Consider the following 20,353-nt stretch of genomic DNA (forward strand, 5'->3'; position numbering starts at 1 on the left):
ATTGATAGCATGTACAGTGATTTGAATGGGAAATTTGAGAGGTTGAGTTCACGTGTTGATTCCATTGATAAGAGAGTCTCTGCTATTTCTTCTAGCTCTAAGAACAAAGGGTCATGCAATGCTATAACACTCCATGGTGGGATCGAAGATGGGCTGAGTTGTGCTGTGATCAACTCATGTTTGGCTTCCACAGAGACGGGATCGATCAATCCTGAGACTAGACCAGCCGGTCCCATCCATTCTGATAATTCGAGTTTGATCCCCAGAGAAGTTGGATCGACCGATCCCCCTTATAGATCGATCGATCCCATCATTGGCGCAGAACTAGTTTCAAAAAGTTCCAGATCGACCGCTCCACGTCCAGACCAGTCGGTCCCTGTTGCAGGTATGGGAAAACCTAGCTCAGTTGTTCCTGATGCAGATTCCAAGGAATCACTTCTTGTGGAACCGAAGCCCTATAGGCCAAAAATTCCTTTTCCAAGAAGACATGTGAAGAAACCTCTGGATGAAAAGAAGTATGGCCAGTACAAAGAAGCTATAAGTGAGTTTATCGCTGACATTCCCTTTACAGAGGCAGTAAAGCATATCTCTTTGTTTAAGAAGGTTTACAATGATGTTGTGGTTGAAGAAAAGGATTTGGTGGAGGTTAAGGCGTTTTTGGCTCGAGAAAAGAGCATTCATGCTCCAGTTTTGAAAAGACTACCAACGTTAGAGGATCCAGGAAAATTTGTTGTTCCATGCTCCATCTTAGGAGTGAACTTTGAGGATTCCCTTTGTGACACTGGATCTAGTGTGAACATACTGTCTAAGGCTGTTGCAGAGAGATTGGGGATTGATGATATGATGGCTTCTAAGGTCTCTCTTAAGTTTGCAAATGCTGTCACCACGACTCCACAAGGCTTCATTAACAATTTAGATGTTCGAGTTGGGAATTGCTTGGTTGCTACAGATTTTCATGTTGTGGAAATGAGCAGGGGTTCTGTTATGCCTTTGATTCTTGGGAGACCTTTCTTAGCAACAGTGGGAGCAGTTGTTGACTTGCCTAATAAGNCCAAGGAATCACTTCTTGTGGAACCGAAGCCCTATAGGCCAAAAATTCCTTTTCCAAGAAGACATGTGAAGAAACCTCTGGATGAAAAGAAGTATGGCCAGTACAAAGAAGCTATAAGTGAGTTTATCGCTGACATTCCCTTTACAGAGGCAGTAAAGCATATCTCTTTGTTTAAGAAGGTTTACAATGATGTTGTGGTTGAAGAAAAGGATTTGGTGGAGGTTAAGGCGTTTTTGGCTCGAGAAAAGAGCATTCATGCTCCAGTTTTGAAAAGACTACCAACGTTAGAGGATCCAGGAAAATTTGTTGTTCCATGCTCCATCTTAGGAGTGAACTTTGAGGATTCCCTTTGTGACACTGGATCTAGTGTGAACATACTGTCTAAGGCTGTTGCAGAGAGATTGGGGATTGATGATATGATGGCTTCTAAGGTCTCTCTTAAGTTTGCAAATGCTGTCACCACGACTCCACAAGGCTTCATTAACAATTTAGATGTTCGAGTTGGGAATTGCTTGGTTGCTACAGATTTTCATGTTGTGGAAATGAGCAGGGGTTCTGTTATGCCTTTGATTCTTGGGAGACCTTTCTTAGCAACAGTGGGAGCAGTTGTTGACTTGCCTAATAAGAGGATCACTTTCTCTAACATTGATGATAAAGTATTCTACAATGCAATCACTGCAAATAAAGCTATACAATATGGCTTTTGTCTAGTTGTAGAACATGAGAAGGAGGTGGATGTCATGATAATGGGAGAGAGTGCTGATAAGAATGAGGTCAACGAAGTCCTGGATGGAGACACTCAATCTTCTGAGAAGAGTTCTAAGAAGGTTAAGAAGAGAGACAAGCCGAAGATAGAGAGAGTAATACCAGCTCTTCACATAACCTTGGTACCCCAGAAATATGTTAGAGACACCATTGAGTACAAGGTGAAGTGTAAAGGAATATCTCGGCCTTTCTCTAAAGTTAAAGTCATCCTCACTCCAGAGTTTAAAGAGAAAGGCCAAGAAGCAGTGGATGGTATGTTGAAAAAGGTTCTGGAACTTAAGATGACGAATTGGAGAGCTTGTTCTGATATGAGTTCTCATCCTCCCATCACTTGACACCTGAAACCATGGTCAAGCTATAGACCTTAAACAAGCGCTTATGGGAGGCAACCCATGGGGTTTGTGCTGGCTTACCCTTTTATTTTTATNATAAAGTATTCTACAATGCAATCACTGCAAATAAAGCTATACAATATGGCTTTTGTCTAGTTGTAGAACATGAGAAGGAGGTGGATGTCATGATAATGGGAGAGAGTGCTGATAAGAATGAGGTCAACGAAGTCCTGGATGGAGACACTCAATCTTCTGAGAAGAGTTCTAAGAAGGTTAAGAAGAGAGACAAGCCGAAGATAGAGAGAGTAATACCAGCTCTTCACATAACCTTGGTACCCCAGAAATATGTTAGAGACACCATTGAGTACAAGGTGAAGTGTAAAGGAATATCTCGGCCTTTCTCTAAAGTTAAAGTCATCCTCACTCCAGAGTTTAAAGAGAAAGGCCAAGAAGCAGTGGATGGTATGTTGAAAAAGGTTCTGGAACTTAAGATGACGAATTGGAGAGCTTGTTCTGATATGAGTTCTCATCCTCCCATCACTTGACACCTGAAACCATGGTCAAGCTATAGACCTTAAACAAGCGCTTATGGGAGGCAACCCATGGGGTTTGTGCTGGCTTACCCTTTTCTTTTTATTTGTCTAAGGATTTTAATTTTGTTTTTAAGATTTATTACGGTGAAATCACGTCCGGTGTTAAGTGTTTTCAGGAACAGGTTCCAAACGCAGAAGATGCAAAATTTTTTGTTCCAGGAGCTTCGGATCGATCGATCCTCCTTACAGATCGATCGATCCCGTTGGTTTGCTGCGGGTATCTCCAAGTTCAAAAATGTTGCAGATAGGTAGATCCCAACCTGAGACCGATCGGTCCACACCCTTGCCAACACCACTCCAACACTAGATGCGAGATCACCGGTTTAGTTTCTTTTCCTTTATTTTTCTTTTTCATTTTTCTTATTTTCTTTGTGGGATTCGTTCTTTTCTTAGTTTTGCTTTCACACCGAGACGGTGTGAAGTAAGTCTGGGGGAGGGATGTCTCCAAGTTACTAATGTCATTTTCTTTGGTTGTTTCCTTTGATTTCTCTTTTATTTTGAGTCATTTTATCGAGTCTAAAAAAATAAAAATAAAAACAAAAACAAAAAAATTGGGAAGCTATGATCATTTCTAGGAATATTTTGCTTTGAACTAACACTTTTATGATTACTTTTGTACCTCTGATTTGGAATGAAGCTTGGAATGAACATGAGCAGTCTCAACACGCCCCAAAAGACACTCGCCAAGGAGAACACTAAGTTGAACCAGAAGTTGTCTCTAGCTTTGACAAGACTTAACCGGATTTAATTTCTTACCTTGGGGCTTGGTATACATCGGACAAGACTCCTCCCTTCAAGCCTCACAAGACATGCATCTCCTCACAAAGTATGCTTCCCCTCTCTCTTCCCTTCAGTACTCAGTAAAAAAAAAAAAGAAGAAAAGAGAAAAAGTTAAAGAAGAAGAGGATATAGGTAATAAAAGAAGTGAACCGAGGGTTGTGCGTAAACCCGTGTATCTTTCGGAACTCATGGAAACCTGTCCACAAAAAGGAGCAAAGGATTGATAAAAAAATACAATGATACCCTAGAAAATTAGGGAGAAATCAATCATTTGGAAGTGAGAAAAGAGCAGAGGAAAGGAAGCATATGAAGGAGGTCTTGGGCATTAAAAGGTTGAAGGAGTCAAATTAAGTTCAATGATCGATACTCCCATGGTAAGACCGCACCCTTTTACTAATCTGCTGTAGAGAGACAACGATGGGGAGACCAAAGGTTCTCTGAGGCTGTGGAGGTCAGAGTAGGGAGTGTTGATCCTAATCATGGGCAGAGTACAAAAAGTAGTTCTCGATTTGATTTGATGAAGAGTGCAAAGAAGAGGTTCCCAAGAATATGTGAGTTTCCACTTTCAAACCTTTTCTCTGATCCTGAGTTTTTGTCTGTTCTTGCTTGAGGACAAGCAAAGATTCAAGTCTGGGGGAATTGATGTGTCTGCATTTTATAGGGTTTTAACTATAGTTTTTAGGTTTGTTATGAGTCTTTTATTGAGTCAAAGTGTGCTTTTAGAGTCTTTTTTGTCTTTTGTGAGTCTGTACATGTTCTAGGCTACTTTGGAAGGAAACTGAGTGTTTTGGGGATGAAAACAAGCATCTGAAGTCAATTTGGTGAAGACTGGTCGGACTAGCAAGCAGATGGAGCAAACAGAGAAAAGCGTCCAGGATCGGCTGATGCGCATTTGGGATCGACTAGTCCCGTACCTGAAGCAAGTTTTCCTTTATTGTTTCAACCCGACTTTTAGGGTTTTATTTTGATATTTAAGTTAGAGGCTTGGCCTCCAGAGACATAAGTTTTATTCTACGCAGCCTTTGGGCACTTGTAATCTTTGGGAGAAGATCTCTTATCCTTTCGAACCCTTTGGAGAAAACTTCTGAACCCTTTTATTTCTCTTTGCAATTCAAACATGTTTTCTTCATATTTGATTTGTGATTGCTGTTGTTCGATGTCTGAGTAGTCTCTCTGTTGGGTTTCGGGTTTCAAAAAGGGGTTTCATGATTCTCTGAACTTAGGTTGCTAGATTTGGGATTGATCTATTGTGTTCTTCATCTATTGTTGTTCTTATCGCTTAAACTAGATTAGCTACCTAGTTTATGATCATAGGTTTAATTCATCTAGGCATCAAAGTGTTGTTGAATTGCTTGAAAAGAACTTAGGTGAGCAAGGTGATCCTTAGCCAACAAAGGTTGAAGTTAAGGCACCTTGTGAACATAACCAAACTTGAACTTACTGCTTGCTAGGATTGTTAGATTCAAACGACGGTTTAGAGTTTATTCAATTCGTTGCTTAGATAACTAATGCTGCGACAGTGGGTTAGCTTTACATTCAGGATTTGAGTTCAAGAACGGTATTTAATGCTATCCCAATCTATCATCTAATTTCGTGATCATTTCCCCTAACTGATTCCCCACACCCAATATCTTCCTTTGAATTCGAAACTCTTATTTATTTTCTGTTTTATTCGGTTACTTGAAATACAATCTTTCTCATTGCCTTAGCTTTATTTGATCTATATAATTTCATAGTGCATCGCTTGGTCTCTGTGGATTCGACCCTAAAGTGCTACGGCAACACCACTAAATCTTGGTTGAGTGTGCTTTGGGTTATTAATTGACGATTGGTTTATTGGAACATAATGCTTAGTTGTATTAATTGTTATAATTTGATTAGTGTAAGTTTTTAATGATGTGTCATGCTGAGAAGAGTTTAAAAATCCTAGGTGTCAACACCAGGTGAGAAACATTCTAGTTTTATTATATTGATACCATGTGCTCTCCACGCTAAGTGTGGCATACGCCTATTTTTGGAGGGTTATACCTTTTGATAGACCCAACAAGTTAAGTAGTCTGAATTTTTTTAGTCACTCCAAAATGAGAAATATCTCTACTGAATTGCATGTTTAAAGTACACTCATGATCAGGGCCGGCTCAAACATCTGTTACACCCAGTGTAAAACTGGAAAAGCAACTTTGAGTTGCAAAAAAAAAAATGTAACAATATTTTTAAGTTTGGATTAAAGTAGAAATGATTTTATTAGTTCAATTCAGATTTATTAAATAATTAGAGTATAAATAAAAAAACAAAATAATTGAATTTGGACTGGACATGGTGCAAAAGCACTTGTTGCACTGGGTCAGCGCCGGGTCTGCTCATGATGGTGCACGAACTAAGTAGTGATACAACTTACAAGTACCAAGCTCCATGCCATATCCATTTGCCCAACGACGAGTAACGAAGGTTGTGCTGAATTTGATTCTTTTAGAGCATTCCCACCCCACATAATGTGGGGATGAGTGTAAAAAAATAATAATACTAATAAATAAAAAGAAGGAGAAAGAAGATTAAATCTTCAGATAAAATATCTCTGCAACGACATTTAGAGACTCGGGTGAGAAAAAAACTTCCAGCTGTCTTATTCTTATTGGTGGTAGACAATATATTTAATTAAATAATAAATTAATATATATATTTTTTTAAAAAGCTTTGAGACCTTCAAAACAAAGATGACCGATAATAATGCTCTTAGTCCTTTGTGATTACTCTATTCACAAACCTAGTAAGCTTTGGTTCTTGGACAATTACCTCTAGTTATACATTCCCTTATATCTATCTATATCCAAACTCCAATCATTCAAAGGGTCATATCATTAGCTTCGTTCAAAGGGTCGTCATTAGCTTCGACTAATGAGTTTTATCTCAATCTCTAAACCGCTCCATTAGCTCTCAATATTCAGAACCTAGCAGCAATCCTAAGCTTTTTCCAAACCAGTCATATGAATGCTTTGCGACGTAGTCATATATTGAGTCTCTTAGAGGACTTGGAACTACGGAGAAAGCTGTCAATACGAAATAAGGCAGAGGTAAGTATGATACCACTCAAAATGCAGCTGCAGAGTCAAAGAGGTCAAATCCGTGCTTTGGTTACAGAGCTATAGATTTTAACAACATGTTAACAACAGAATCAACTAATAGACTAACTATAGCTGAATCCATCTACCATAATGAACCAGTTGGGCGTACTTAAACAAATTGGAGTTATTCTTTCAGTAACTTAGAGAGACATACTTCTAAGTGCACATGTTTTTTTACCAAACTCGTAATGCTTAATGGTAAAACCAGAGACATTCAATAGTGGGAACTCATGGGTATTGTGCACCAAAGAATGCTAGCAGCGGGAAGTTGACACGGAAATCTGATATCTATAGCTTTGGAGTCGTGTTGTTGGAGCTTATCCCTGGACGCAAAGTCGCAAAGTCGCTATCTTGTGCATTGGGTAAGTCTTTATTATGACCATTTAACAGTTTTGCTCCTTATAGACTAATTATGATCTTTTATATCGTTATTTGCTAATTCATTGGGACTAAACCAGATGATATTATAACTTATGAAACAGTATGTTTTTTTTTCTTACGAAAGAGAATTAACAAGTTCTTCCTCTAATCATAACAAACTCAATAGAGAAGATGCCTCTGATCGTAACAAACTCAATAGAGAAGATGGAGAAGAAGAAGATAATACAAACTTGTTTATTTCTCATTAAGTGTTAATGTACAGTGTATCTCTGTTTATATACTACATTATTAGTGTAAGCTAACATAAGCCACACTAAAGTTAATTATAACAATAATGTGCTAACATGCACTGTGAGAATAGTACGTGTGATACCCCCTCAAGCCTAATTGTCTGCACCGATAGAAGGACTGTGAAGGCTTGACATCGACATACGACCAAGTAGAGAATGGAATGGACCTGCGTGTAGTGGTTTGGTCAGTATATCGGCTAATTGGTTCTCACTAGAGACATGTATAGGCTTGAGAGTACCGAGCTTCAACTGGTCACGCACATTATGACAGTCTATCTCCACATGCTTGGTACGCTCATGAAATACTGGGTTAGTGGCAATATGAACCGCCGCCTTGTTATCGCAAAAGAGTTTGGCAGTGTGAATAACTGGGACACGAAAATCAGCCAAGAGATGTTGTAGCCAAAGAATCTCTTGTGTAGCATCTGCCATACTGCGATATGCAGCCTCAGTGCTGTTGCGACTAGCCACCTTTTGCTTCCTGGACATCCAACAGATCAAGGAGCTCCCTAGGAACACACAATAACCAGTAGTAGACCTCCTTATATCAAGACAAGATCCCCAATCGCCATCAGCAAATGCATTTATGTATGTTTCAGATGTCACCGAGTAAAAGAGACCAAGACTAGGATTCCCTTTAAGATACTTCTAGATCCTGTGAGCCGCTTGGAGATGAACATCAGTCGGAGAGCTCAGAAACTGACTCAACTTGTGAACCGCAAAAGTGATATCCGGCCGTGTTGTAGTCAAGTAAAGTAATCTCCCAGTCAGCTCCCTGTAAGGTGTTGCAGACTCCAAAGGTGTACCGGTGTATTTAGTAAGACTGACATAAGGATCCATAGGGACAGTACTAGGCTTACAAGCTAGTAAACCTGTGTCAGTCAACAAGTGTAAGGCATATTTCCGTTGACTAACAAAAATTCCCCGAGATGATCTAGCAATTTCTAATCCCAGGAAAAAATGTACATGACCCAAATCCTTAATCTTGAACGCATTCGCTAGAACAGCCTTCAGAGCATTCAGATCGTCATCATTATTGCTAGTAATAGCTATATCATCCACATATACCAGAACTGCTATGTACCTAGTCTTAGTTTGCTTCACAAACAGAGTTGTATCCGCATGAGATTGTATAAAACCAGCAGCTAAGAGTACCGAAGTGAAAAACCTATTCCATTGCCTAGAAGCCTGTTTAAGACCATAGATGGACTTGTGAAGGCGGCATACATGATTAGGTGGTAAGACTTCATTGGTACCTGGAGTATAGCCCTGTGGAAGACTCATATAGATCTCCTCATCGAGATCACTATGAAGAAATACGTTGGATACATCCATCTGAGTAAGCCGCCAACCCTCTGTAGCAGCCAGCTCTAACATCATCTTAACACTCGTCAGTTTGGCAATAGGAGAAAAAGTCTCATTGAAGTCTACACCTTCTTGCTGAGTAAACCCTTTAGCCACCAGACGAGCCTTGTAACGTTCTATTGAGCCATCTGAATGGTACTTGATGGTAAATACCCATTTACAGCCTACCACATTCTTCCCTGGTGGCAAACTTGTGACAATGAAAGTATTATTCAACTTCATAGAAAAAGCTCCTCATTCACAGCTCTTGTCCATTTCTCAAATGCCATAGCTTGCTTAAAAGTCTTAGGTTCTGTCTCCATCGAAAAAGATAGTAGATATGCAGGCAGAAGTAAAGTGATCATAGGAAAGATATGAAGAGATGGGATATGGAGTAGTATGATTTGGTGGTAAAGATGAAGAAATTTGTGCAAGTGCACAATGATACTGAGATAAGTAACTAGGAGCCTTAGTCTTGCGTTTCGGTTTATCAACAGGTAAAGAACTCACATTACTTTTAGATATCACAGATGTCTTGCGCTTATGATTAAAAGTAGATGGTAATGTTTCAGTAATGACAGGTGATAATGCAGAATTAGAATGATCAGAGAGAGGACTATCAATGTGCAAACTATCTATATGTGTATCAACATTATCAGATGGAGGATTATGATGAGTGACATATGTGGTGAAGATGAAGTAGCGGAAGTAGAGTGATGAGAAGAAGTATAAGTAGTAGAATCAGGAACAAACAAAGGATCAGATGCTGGAAAAGGAAGAACAGTATGAGAAAAGAAAGAAATCAGGTATAACAAACTTTGGGGTTTTAAAAGGAAAAATCGTTTCATGGAAAATGACATTGCGAGTGATAGATGTAACATTTGTATCTAGATTTAGGACTTTATAACCTTTGTAGCCAGATGGATAACCTAGAAAAACACAAGGTGAGGCTCTAGGACTGAACTTATCCATATCTTTTTGAAGAGTACTAGCATAACAAAGACAAACAAAGCTTTTAAGCAAAAAGTAATCAGGTTTCTTTTTTAACATGATCTCAAAAGGTGTCTTATTATCTAATAATGGGGAAGGTGTTCGATTTATTAAGAAAACAGCAGTCATGATACAATCACTCCAACAAGCTAGAGGTACAGTAGACTGAAAAAGTAAAGCTCTAGCAACATTAAGCAAGTGTTGATGCTTACACTCAACAACAGAATTCTGTTGAGGAGTATAAGCACAAGAGTAATAGTGAATCATACCATTTTCTTTTATTAAATCTATAAATACTAACTCAGGGGCATTATCACTTCTAATAGCTTTTAATTTTTCATTGTATTGAGTAGATATGTACTTTAAAAAAAAATGGAAAGATAGAAGAAACTTTACTTTTATTTTTCAGCATATAAACCCAAGTAACTCGACTACAATCAACAACAAGAGTAAGAAAATATTTGAAACCAACAGACTCCACTGAAAAAGGACCCAGATATCTATATGGACTAAGTCAAAAGGACTAGATGAGAGATGATTATGAAAAGGAAAAGACAGACGCTTCTGTTTTGCTAGTGGACAGACATGACAATGACTATCACTTGACACACTAAGCTTTGGAATAGAAGAATTACCAGATAAAACATGTAACTTGGCTGACGAAGGATGATCAAGGCGTTGATGCCAAATACTCCCATCAGCTGACAAGGATCCAACAAATGCATGAGACTCAGAGACTTGAAATCCAGAGACACCCAATTTGGAGAGGGACGAAGATCAAGGACATATAGACTCTGAATCAAATCACCCCTCCCAATCATCGAGTCCTAAAAAAGTTCCTGAAGAAAACAAAAAGCAGGATAGAAATGAGCAGAACAATTATTGTCACGAAGTAAAGTACTGACACTAATCAGATTAAAATGAAATGCAGGGACATGAAACACATTATATAATATCAAAGAATCAGACAAATGAATGATTCCAGTATGTGTAATGGGTAACTTCAAACCATTAGGCAATGCAACTGTAATATCATAAACTAAATAGACCTCTTTAAATTTTCATAGATCGCAACACACATGATCAGTGGCTCAACTGTCTATTATCCAAGCATCATTGGGCAATGCAGTTTGTAGAGAAGCAAGAGAAAGATGTTGGAAAGAGTAGAAACAGTACCAGCCGACGATTGACTAGCCATGACACCTGCAGCAAAAATTGAACTCGAAGACTGAGAATTTGGAGCTGCAGCCATTGGTTGTTGTACTGACATTATCTGATTGACCATATTAGAAGCAGGAGGATCAAGAGCTCGTGTGTGTACAACCAACTGACGAATAAAAGACTGAAGTTGGTCTTGTGAAAGTGGACTAAAATCCAAACTCATAGCATTCGTTGCAGGTGGAGGATAATAAGGCATTGACACAGATGACGGTACTTCAGTGAAGACATTAGCAATATTCGCCACACTCTTCTGCTGATCATAGGATTTATTCTGTGGTTGTGCACCAGGAGAATTCTGAAACTAGGATGACTGATTAAACTGGCCTCGAGGAGTGAAAGAGCCCTTGCCATTTGAGTTCTGCTTATACCCTGGTGGATAACCATGAAGACGAAAACACTTCTGGACCGTGTGTCCCAATTGACCACAATAAGTGCATAAAGGTTGGTTGTTCCTCGGCCTGTATATGTTATAAGCCGCCACAAACGCACTATGATCATATAGAGCATCATCAAGATTCCCAGTAGTCTGGAAAACTACATTCTCAGACTTAACAGTTGATGGCACCATCCTCTGCCTTTCATCCTGAATCACCATATTATAAGCTTCTTCAATTGTTGGAATCGGTTTAAGCATCAAGATATGCCTTATGGTCTGTTCATATGAAGCATTAAGTCCCATAAGAAACTTGGTCACTCTGCTCTTATGTTGCAATCTCTCCTACAACAAAGCAGCATTACACTCACATTTACCACAAGTGTAAATAGGCAATTCAATATAATTGCAACATTCCTCCCAAAGTGTAACCAAGGCCGTATAATAAGAACTCACATCAAGTGAACCTCGCTGCAAAGTACTAAGTCTTTGCTCAATTTCATACACACGAGATGCATCATCTTGTTTAAAACGAGCTAACAAGTTCTTCCAAACACCCTCTGCCGTTGGAATATACAACAAACTCTGACATTCTTGGATACTGAGTTAATCAACCAAGTCACTACGATATCGTTACATCTCGACCAAGAGCCAAAAGAAGGATGATCAGAAGAAGACTGGGGAATCGTACCATCTATGAAGCCCAACTTATTGCGAATATTCAATCCAACTCTTACAAATCTCCTCCAAGAATGAAACTCAGCTCCTGTATCAAGACGATCAATGACTAATTGAAGCCCAACATGATCCGAGCTGTGTAAAGAATATGGATTCTCATAAAGATCCATAGCTCGAACCAGAGTATCTTGTGTTCTCGACCAAGAGCCAAAAGAAGGATGATCAGAAGAAGACTGGGGAATCATACCATCTATGAAGCCCAACTTATTGCGAATATTCAATCCAACTCTTACAAATCTCCTCCAAGAATGAAACTAAGCTCTTGTATCAAGACGATGAGTGACTAATTGAAGCCCAACATGATCCAAGCTGTGTAAAGAATATGGATTCTCATAAAGATCCATAGCTCGAACCAGAGTATCTTGTGTTCTCGACCAAGAGCCAAAAGAAGGATGATCAGAAGAAGACTGGGGAATCGTACCATCTATGAAGCCCAACTTATTGCGAATATTCAATCCAACTCTTACAAATCTCCTCCAAGAATGAAACTCAGCTCCTGTATCAAGACGATCAGTGACTAATTGAAGCCCAACATGATCCGAGCTGTGTAAAGAATATGGATTCTCATAAAGATCCATAGCTCGAACCAGAGTATCTTGTGTTCTCGACCAAGAGCCAAAAGAAGGATGATCAGAAGAAGACTGGGGAATCGTACCATCTATGAAGCCCAACTTATTGCGAATATTCAATCCAACTCTTACAAATCTCCTCCAAGAATGAAACTCAGCTCCTGTATCAAGACGATCAGTGACTAATTGAAGCCCAACATGATCCGAGCTGTGTAAAGAATATGGATTCTCATAAAGATCCATAGCTCGAACCAGAGTATCTTGTGTTCTCGACCAAGAGCCAAAAGAAGGATGATCAGAAGAAGACTGGGGAATCGTACCATCTATGAAGCCCAACTTATTGTGAATATTCAATCCAACTCTTACAAATCTCCTCCAAGAATGAAACTCAGCTCCTGTATCAAGACGATCAGTGAATAATTGAAGCCCAACATGATCCGAGCTGTGTAAAGAATATGGATTCTCATAAAGATCCATAGCTCGAACTAGAGTATCTTGTGTACTGTGTGAAGTTGAATCCGACACCATTAGAACAAAAAAATCAAGGATTAACAAAGAAATTGGAACAATCGAACAGAGAATTGAAGAATCGTAGCCAATTAGGTCAAAGAATCGAAAGAGGAAATCAGAAAAAGGTCGCAAACACGAGTTGAAGAATCGCAAGATGAATTGAACAACAGATCCTTGAAAGAATCAAAACAAAAGATTGAATGAGAGTAAGCTCAGAACGAGAGACACTCATGATTGGATCGAGAAAGCTCTGATACCATAACAAATTCTTCTTCCTCTGATCGTAACAAACTCAATAAAGAAGATGGATAAGAAAAAGATAATACAAAACTTGTTTATTTCTCATTAAGTGTTAATGTACAGTGTATCTCTGCTTATATACTACATTATTAGTGTAAGCTAACATAAGCCACACTTAGGTTAATTATAATAATAATGTGCTAACATGCACTGTGAGAATAGTATGTGTGATAAAAATGTTTTTTTATTTTATTTTATTTATTTATTTATTTATTTTTTGTCAACAAACTCTCAATTAAATTAAGTTACAAGGTTTGTGATACTCCCTTCTAGAGGAAGTATGATACATCCAGCTAACTTACATTGGAGGAAATAAATCCATATTATGTTGCTTGAACAAGTACACAACATCCGGGTCAAACTACAACAGAAAAGATAATAAGCTTTAAAGCTAACAAACAAACACCTAAAACTTCACAAATGTTGCAAATAAGTTTAGGAAGAAATCATCCGGTTTGGACAACCAATTTTAGAATTATTTTCTAATTTAATATTTGGTTGACAAAAAAAAAAAGGTTAGGGAGAAATAAATAGATCTTCATGCCCTGCATTTGAGCATTATAAAACTTCACAAATGTTGCAAATAAGTTTTTTTTTGGCTAAAAAAAGTTAAGCAGCTTTATTGGAGGATATGCTTGCTTTTAATTTATTTGGCTATGACCATCATCAGTCTTTAGTCTTTTAACTCTCTGTTCCAGTCTTCTCGTTTCCTTTGGTCCACGATAGAATCCATTTTGGTTTCTTTCGAAATGTGGTCAAATGTCGAATACGCGTTACAAAGGAGAAAGCTTTCTCTTTACCTCGTTCGTCTTCGTCAACGGGTGAATCAATCAATGAATGAATGGTCCCTCTGGGTTAGATAAACCTTGCTAGGTCATCATCCTTTACTGGATTTGCTTTTACTCTGATGACAAGTTGGAAAAATGGAACAAAGACCACTCCTTTGCTTCCTTTGGCTGATTCTACTATTCAATTTTACTCTCAGAGTCGCCGGAAACGCCGAAGGTTCTTCTTCTTTCCTTGCTTCTCTCTTGTAAAGTCTTTACCTTTTTCCTTTATTTGCATACAAACGATTAGTGCCCCATTGGAAAGAGATATTATGATTTGTTAGATTTTTCGAAAGTTCATTACTTTTTATCTTTCTTTATGGTTGTTTTTGGGATTTGGATAATACATACAGGTGATGCTTTATTTATGCTGAAAAACAGTTTATCATCAGCTGACACTGCAAACAATGTACTCCAAAGCTGGGATGCTACTCTTGTTACTCCTTGTACCTGGTTTCATGTTACTTGCAATAATCAGAATAAAGTTACTCGTGTGTAAGCTACTCTCTCTCTCTCTCTCTCCCTCTTGTCCCCTTCTCTGTTTGATGGTTTTTATAATGAATCCATTCAAGCTTTTGACATCTACTGTTTGATGTTTGCTCAGTGATCTTGGGAATGCACAACTATCTGGGAAACTGGTTCCAGAACTTGGTCAACTTTCAAACTTGCAGTACTTGTACGCCATATCTTCCTCAAAGCCGATTACTTTTACAGGATTTCTGGTTTTACTATGCTTCAATTTGTTATGATTATGTTTTATTTTTGCTTGTTCTAATCAACTGTGACATAAGCTATCTTCATTGATTTCTTAAAACTTGACAATGCTTCCGTCTGGAGAAATTTTTAGCTGTACCTATGCATGCAGAAGGTAATTGTGGATGATAAATGTATTTGCAGAGTCGAACGCATGTGTGAATAGAATCCTTCACAATCATCTTTCAGTGTGAATAGAATAGAACCATGGCATTATGAAAGACAAATTCTCGTTTCAATTCTCTATGCTCCTAAAGTCAATTAGATAAGAAACTGGATTGCTTGGATCTAGTATATCTCTACTCTCTACTGGTGGTCTCAACTCTACATATTTGTGTTACTGCTGCAAAATGCTTCCACTTTCCATGTATCTTAGCTCTCTAAGATTAATATAGTGTTCAAAGTTACTGGGTATTTTGTTTGCTACATGCTTCATTATGTTTTTTTGTATCATGAATTTGGTAAAGTAGTTTTAGAGATTTTCCAATCTAAAGATTATCTTATCACAAATATATTTAAGCAAAGCTTAATGACAGGGAGCTTTATAGCAATAACATTACTGGGGAGATACCTGAAGAGCTTGGCGACTTGAGGGAACTAGTGAGCTTGGATCTATATGCGAATAACATAGGCGGTCCCATCCCGTCGTCTCTTGGCAAACTAGAGAAACTCCGATTCTTGTATGTACCATACTCCCCTTCTTCTCTTTTACAGCCTTAATATCCAGCTTCATTGTTTACAGTTTCCAAATTTGGTTGTATTTCTATAATTAAAAAAAACAAACTGTAGAGTCTAACATTCAAGACTGAATCATGATCTCATGTAATTATTTCTGGGAGAGCGTTGTTACAGGCAGCCTTGTTTTACAACTCTTAATCAAGTAGAAGAATTTCAAATTCTTTAGTAAAAGATTAATAATGGAATATATTATATCACCGCAAAAAAGGAATTTACCCTGATTGACTGTGTGAGAACATACACCTCTTACTCCTCCGTCACATTGTGATTCTCAATGGTAGCTATCGAACTGATGAATTGAGTTGTATGTTATTGGTCCGCGCCTGTAAGGAGACATTTGATAATATCGTGCCTTAGGTTTGGATAGAACGATGCTGGGTCATTTCAGAAACTTCAGTGTACATGTGTAGTGTGAATGCTTCAGAAGTGGTTAGAGACTAGTTGTACAAATTCGATTAAATTCACTCATTGCCCTGAAAGTACTAAGCAGTTGGATAAGATTTCAAAACAGCATTTGTTTCCTTATTTTTTTTTATAGATAAATGTTATTTTGCTGGATGATTGTCATTTTGAACTCTTTAGTGGCTAATATCAATGTTTGGCATTCTACTATATGTGGTTAGGCGTCTTAACAACAATAGCTTATCTGGGGAAATTCCAATGGAATTGACTTCTGTGCAGCTGCAAGTTCTGTGAGTGTAACTTTGTCTCAACTGAATTATTTTGTTTATACTAGTTGGTGTAATCTTGAGCTCTGACAAAAGATGATGTCATCCTGAAATGTAGCGATATCTCAAACAACCGGCTCACTGGAGATATTCCTGTTAATGGTTCCTTTTCGCTCTTCACTCCTATTAGGTTCTCCTTTTTGTTCCTATCTTTATTCTTGATGGAGTGGTCAGAATGAATTACTAACTGTCTGAAGGTTATCTGCAGTTTTTACAATAATAATTTAACGCCACTCTCTGAACCTCCGCCTACTTCTACCGCTCCTACGCCACCACAACCTTCAGGTTTAAAATCTCGGGCTTTCTGTTTTCTTCTATTAGTTTTGATTCTCGTCAGTTCTTTTATATTTTTCAGTGTCTAACTTCCTTCGACATTCGTATGTTTACTAGTTGCATTTTCACATTTTAGCCTGTGATTTATTATGCGTATTGTTCTGGTTGGCACAAAAATACTTTCTGGAAAGTTAACTACACTATATTCTTATTATATATGGTTTTGCACATTCGAATGTGAAAAGGCATGTAGTGATTATTTATTTGTTGACTGTTTCATGTTCTATTTTTTGATATAGTATTCCGTAATATATTTGGCATGTCTTTACTCGGGATAATAACCTGCTAATGAAAGAACGAAGCTGACTTCTTACTAGAGTTGTTAACATTTTTTCGTTGATCGGTGTTAAAAAAGACAAGAACGTCTTAGAGTTCAACTGGTAGCTTGACTTTGGTAGAAACAGAAGTTCATGGACATTGCTGATAAGGGGAAAATAAATTATGAAACAAGTGTGAACTTGCTAGTTTGCTAAAGTATAAAAGAAGGGTTAGTAGACACAGTACAAACAATCTTTGATCTGAAATTGTATTTAGCTCGTTCACATTTGCTCAAACTTCCACTTGATTGATGATTCAACAATTTTTTTCTAGAAACTCTTAATGTATGACATATGTAATTGTACTTGAGTTCTGTATTAAGAAAAGTTTTTGTTTAATCTCATGCTCTCAGGCAGACCAATGACTGCAGCAATAGCAGGGGGAGTTGCTGCAGGTGCAGCACTTCTATTTGCTGTTCCAGCCATTGCGCTAGCTTGGTGGCTGAGAAGAAAACCACATGACCGCTTTTTTGATGTACCTGGTTAGTCAACTCTCGTCATCTATTTTTTCATTGAAGCTTCTTTGGCCGATTTTAACTGTTTTGATAAAACCTATTTTGCAGCTGAAGAAGACCCAGAGGTTCATTTAGGACAACTCAAAAGGTTTACCTTGCGTGAACTGTTAGTTGCTACAGATAACTTTAGCAATAAAAATGTTTTGGGTAGAGGTGGTTTTGGTAAAGTGTATAAAGGACGTTTAGCTGATAGCTCTCTAGTGGCTGTGAAAAGGCTAAAAGAAGAACGTACCAAGGGTGGGGAACTGCAATTTCAAACAGAGGTTGAGATGATAAGTATGGCCGTTCATAGGAACTTGCTTCGGCTTCGTGGCTTTTGCATGACACCAACTGAAAGATTGCTTGTTTATCCCTACATGGCTAATGGAAGTGTTGCTTCTTGTTTAAGAGGTACCTCATTCTCTGTTCTTTCGATTGCATATACATACCACAGGCGGTTAAAGTTTGCTCTACTCTCCAGCTGCTCTGCTGCATAAATAGTTTTGGTCAACCTGCTTCATAGCAGTCAGTATCTATAATAAGATTTTCTGATCACAATATAGTTTTGTATTGACTGGAAACTATCTTATCTTCGATTATTTTCCTGTTTAGAACGTGCTGAAGGCAATCCAGCACTTGATTGGCCAAAGAGAAAGCATATTGCTCTGGGATCAGCAAGGGGGCTGGCATATTTACATGATCACTGCGACCAAAAAATCATTCACCGTGATGTGAAAGCTGCGAATATATTGTTAGATGAAGAGTTTGAAGCTGTTGTTGGAGATTTTGGGCTGGCAAAATTAATGAATTATAACGACTCCCATGTGACAACTGCTGTACGCGGTACGATTGGCCATATAGCTCCTGAGTACCTTTCGACAGGAAAATCTTCTGAGAAAACTGATGTTTTTGGGTACGGGGTCATGCTTCTCGAGCTCATAACTGGACAGAAAGCTTTTGATCTAGCTCGGCTTGCAAATGATGATGATATCATGTTACTCGACTGGGTATGTTTTTATGGTTTCCCAGTCGTCTTATTGAGTCCAAATTGTCATAGTGAAATGAAGAAGAGTATTTCTTTTGTGGATGTAATTAGGTGAAAGAGGTTTTGAAAGAGAAGAAGCTGGAAAGCCTTGTAGACGCAGAGCTAGAAGGAAAGTACGTGGAAACAGAAGTGGAGCAGCTGATCCAAATGGCTCTGCTCTGCACTCAAAGTTCTGCACTGGAACGTCCCAAGATGTCAGAGGTAGTGAGAATGCTGGAAGGAGATGGTTTAGCTCAGAGATGGGAAGAGTGGCAAAAGGAGGAGATGCAGACGCACGATTTCAATTATCAAGCCTATCCTCAAGCTGGCACTGACTGGCTCATCCCATATTCCAATTCCCTTATCGAAAACGATTACCCTTCAGGTCCAAGATAACCTTTTAGAAAAGGTCATGATGCCATGTGAGTTCTTATACAAGTGTATATTATATAAGATTGATGAAGTTGTAAGAAGCAAAAACCCACATTCACATTCAAACATCAGTACGTACTCCAATACTAATCAGCTCTACGATACTTTTTAGACCCTCCACTTCCATTAATTAGGCTAATATCCGCATATATGTGCATAAGGTTTTACAACTCAAGCTGCATTATATACCCACCACCAATACATTACATGATTCATCATGACAGAAGCTTCATCATGACAGAAGCTCTTGTTCATAGAGCTATATTTTTCTAATTAGAAATTACAGTCAAGAACAAAATGAATATAATATACTCGCAAGAATGTTAGACCACAAAGAAGCTTGCTTTGTGGTACCATTGAAAAAAATAAATCTTGATCGAACTCATACTTTGCCCAAGAAATACAATCAGCTCATGAAAAAACTTCATATTAGATTTTGATGGCCAAACATTTAATGCCAGACTGGTTAAATACTAATTGAGTTTTATATTTGTAGTTTTGTTTTCTCCGTTTATAACTAGAGATGTCATGTTTGGGGCATGGTCGCTAGTTTTCACTTTTGGTGACGAGAAATAACATGATGATATAATGTTGGTGGAATTTGTTGAAAATTTTTCAAAAGTATATAACATTTTTACAATTTTTTTTTTTAACGATTTTTCTCGTTTGCGTTTTAAAATTAATTGAGATCGAGTAAATAGTTTTCAATATGTAATTACAAGCTAGACACATGTTAGTTTTTCTTATGCTTTCTAATATATTTGACAAGATGTCAGAGTTTTTTTTTTCATCTTTTGTATGTAGGATGTAGGTAACTTTTACACAATGGTAATCGCATTTAGTTATCACAAGCTCCATGAAAATGCACTGAACTCCTCCATAATTACTCGATTTACGTATATGAATTTTATTGTTCCTTCTTCCTTGTCTCATCAAGTCATCATCCGACTCCTAAATATATTCTGTTAAGAAGATGTTGATGTCTAGATCGGTCCAATTGATATATTTTAGTTCGGTATTTAATGGGATCGAAGTTCTCTGTATTATATGAAAAGTGGAGGTACAATTCGTAATTTACGAGATAGAAATGACGAAAGGAAGACAAATAACGAGCTGCGAGTTCGCTAATTCTATCCTTCGAGGATCTATTCTCTTGTACGAATTCTCTCTCTCTTTTTTCGTCATTTGCCCGTATGCCGTACAGTCACTATTTATAGATTTCTGTGTCGGTTCGTCCTCCGAAAAGACCAAAATAACCCTCCGTGGCCTGTCGATTCTTTTGGACCTTTTCTGAGCCGGGCCTATTGTAGGAGTGAGATCCACCCCTAACAGTATTCCCCCCCCCCCC

At 38.1% G+C, this 20,353-nt stretch overlaps 1 protein-coding gene across 4 annotated transcripts; it reads left to right on the forward strand.

The window, feature by feature from the left end:
• On the forward strand, window positions 14,020–19,120 carry LOC104747290 (somatic embryogenesis receptor kinase 4). Of its 4 annotated transcripts, none has more exons than XM_010468901.2 (12): window positions 14,020–14,364; window positions 14,540–14,681; window positions 14,791–14,862; window positions 15,034–15,054; window positions 15,476–15,619; window positions 16,301–16,369; window positions 16,464–16,535; window positions 16,614–16,690; window positions 17,409–17,537; window positions 17,619–17,960; window positions 18,162–18,556; window positions 18,646–19,120. In XM_010468901.2, exons 1-12 carry the CDS (start codon window positions 14,283–14,285, stop codon window positions 18,967–18,969), a joined length of 1,869 nt encoding a protein of 622 aa, XP_010467203.1. In that variant the 5' UTR covers window positions 14,020–14,282; the 3' UTR covers window positions 18,970–19,120. The 4 variants fall into 4 exon arrangements, with proteins under 4 accessions (XP_010467203.1, XP_010467204.1, XP_010467205.1 ...); XM_010468902.2 differs by having other exon boundaries at window positions 14,568–14,681; XM_010468903.2 differs by lacking the exon at window positions 15,034–15,054 and having other exon boundaries at window positions 14,021–14,364.

The sequence above is a fragment of the Camelina sativa genome, chromosome 15 (assembly GCF_000633955.1).
Source record: "Camelina sativa cultivar DH55 chromosome 15, Cs, whole genome shotgun sequence".
Lineage (NCBI taxonomy): Eukaryota > Viridiplantae > Streptophyta > Magnoliopsida > Brassicales > Brassicaceae > Camelina > Camelina sativa.

Bases quoted from the DNA above. Each gene is read 5' to 3' on its own strand.
- LOC104747290 (XM_010468901.2), top strand. From the start codon at position 14,283: ATGGAACAAAGACCACTCCTTTGCTTCCTTTGGCTGATTCTACTATTC. The intron at 14,682-14,790 runs GTAAGCTACTCT...ATGTTTGCTCAG, and splicing joins CAGAATAAAGTTACTCGTGT to TGATCTTGGGAATGCACAAC. The intron at 16,370-16,463 runs GTGAGTGTAACT...CCTGAAATGTAG, and splicing joins TCTGTGCAGCTGCAAGTTCT to CGATATCTCAAACAACCGGC.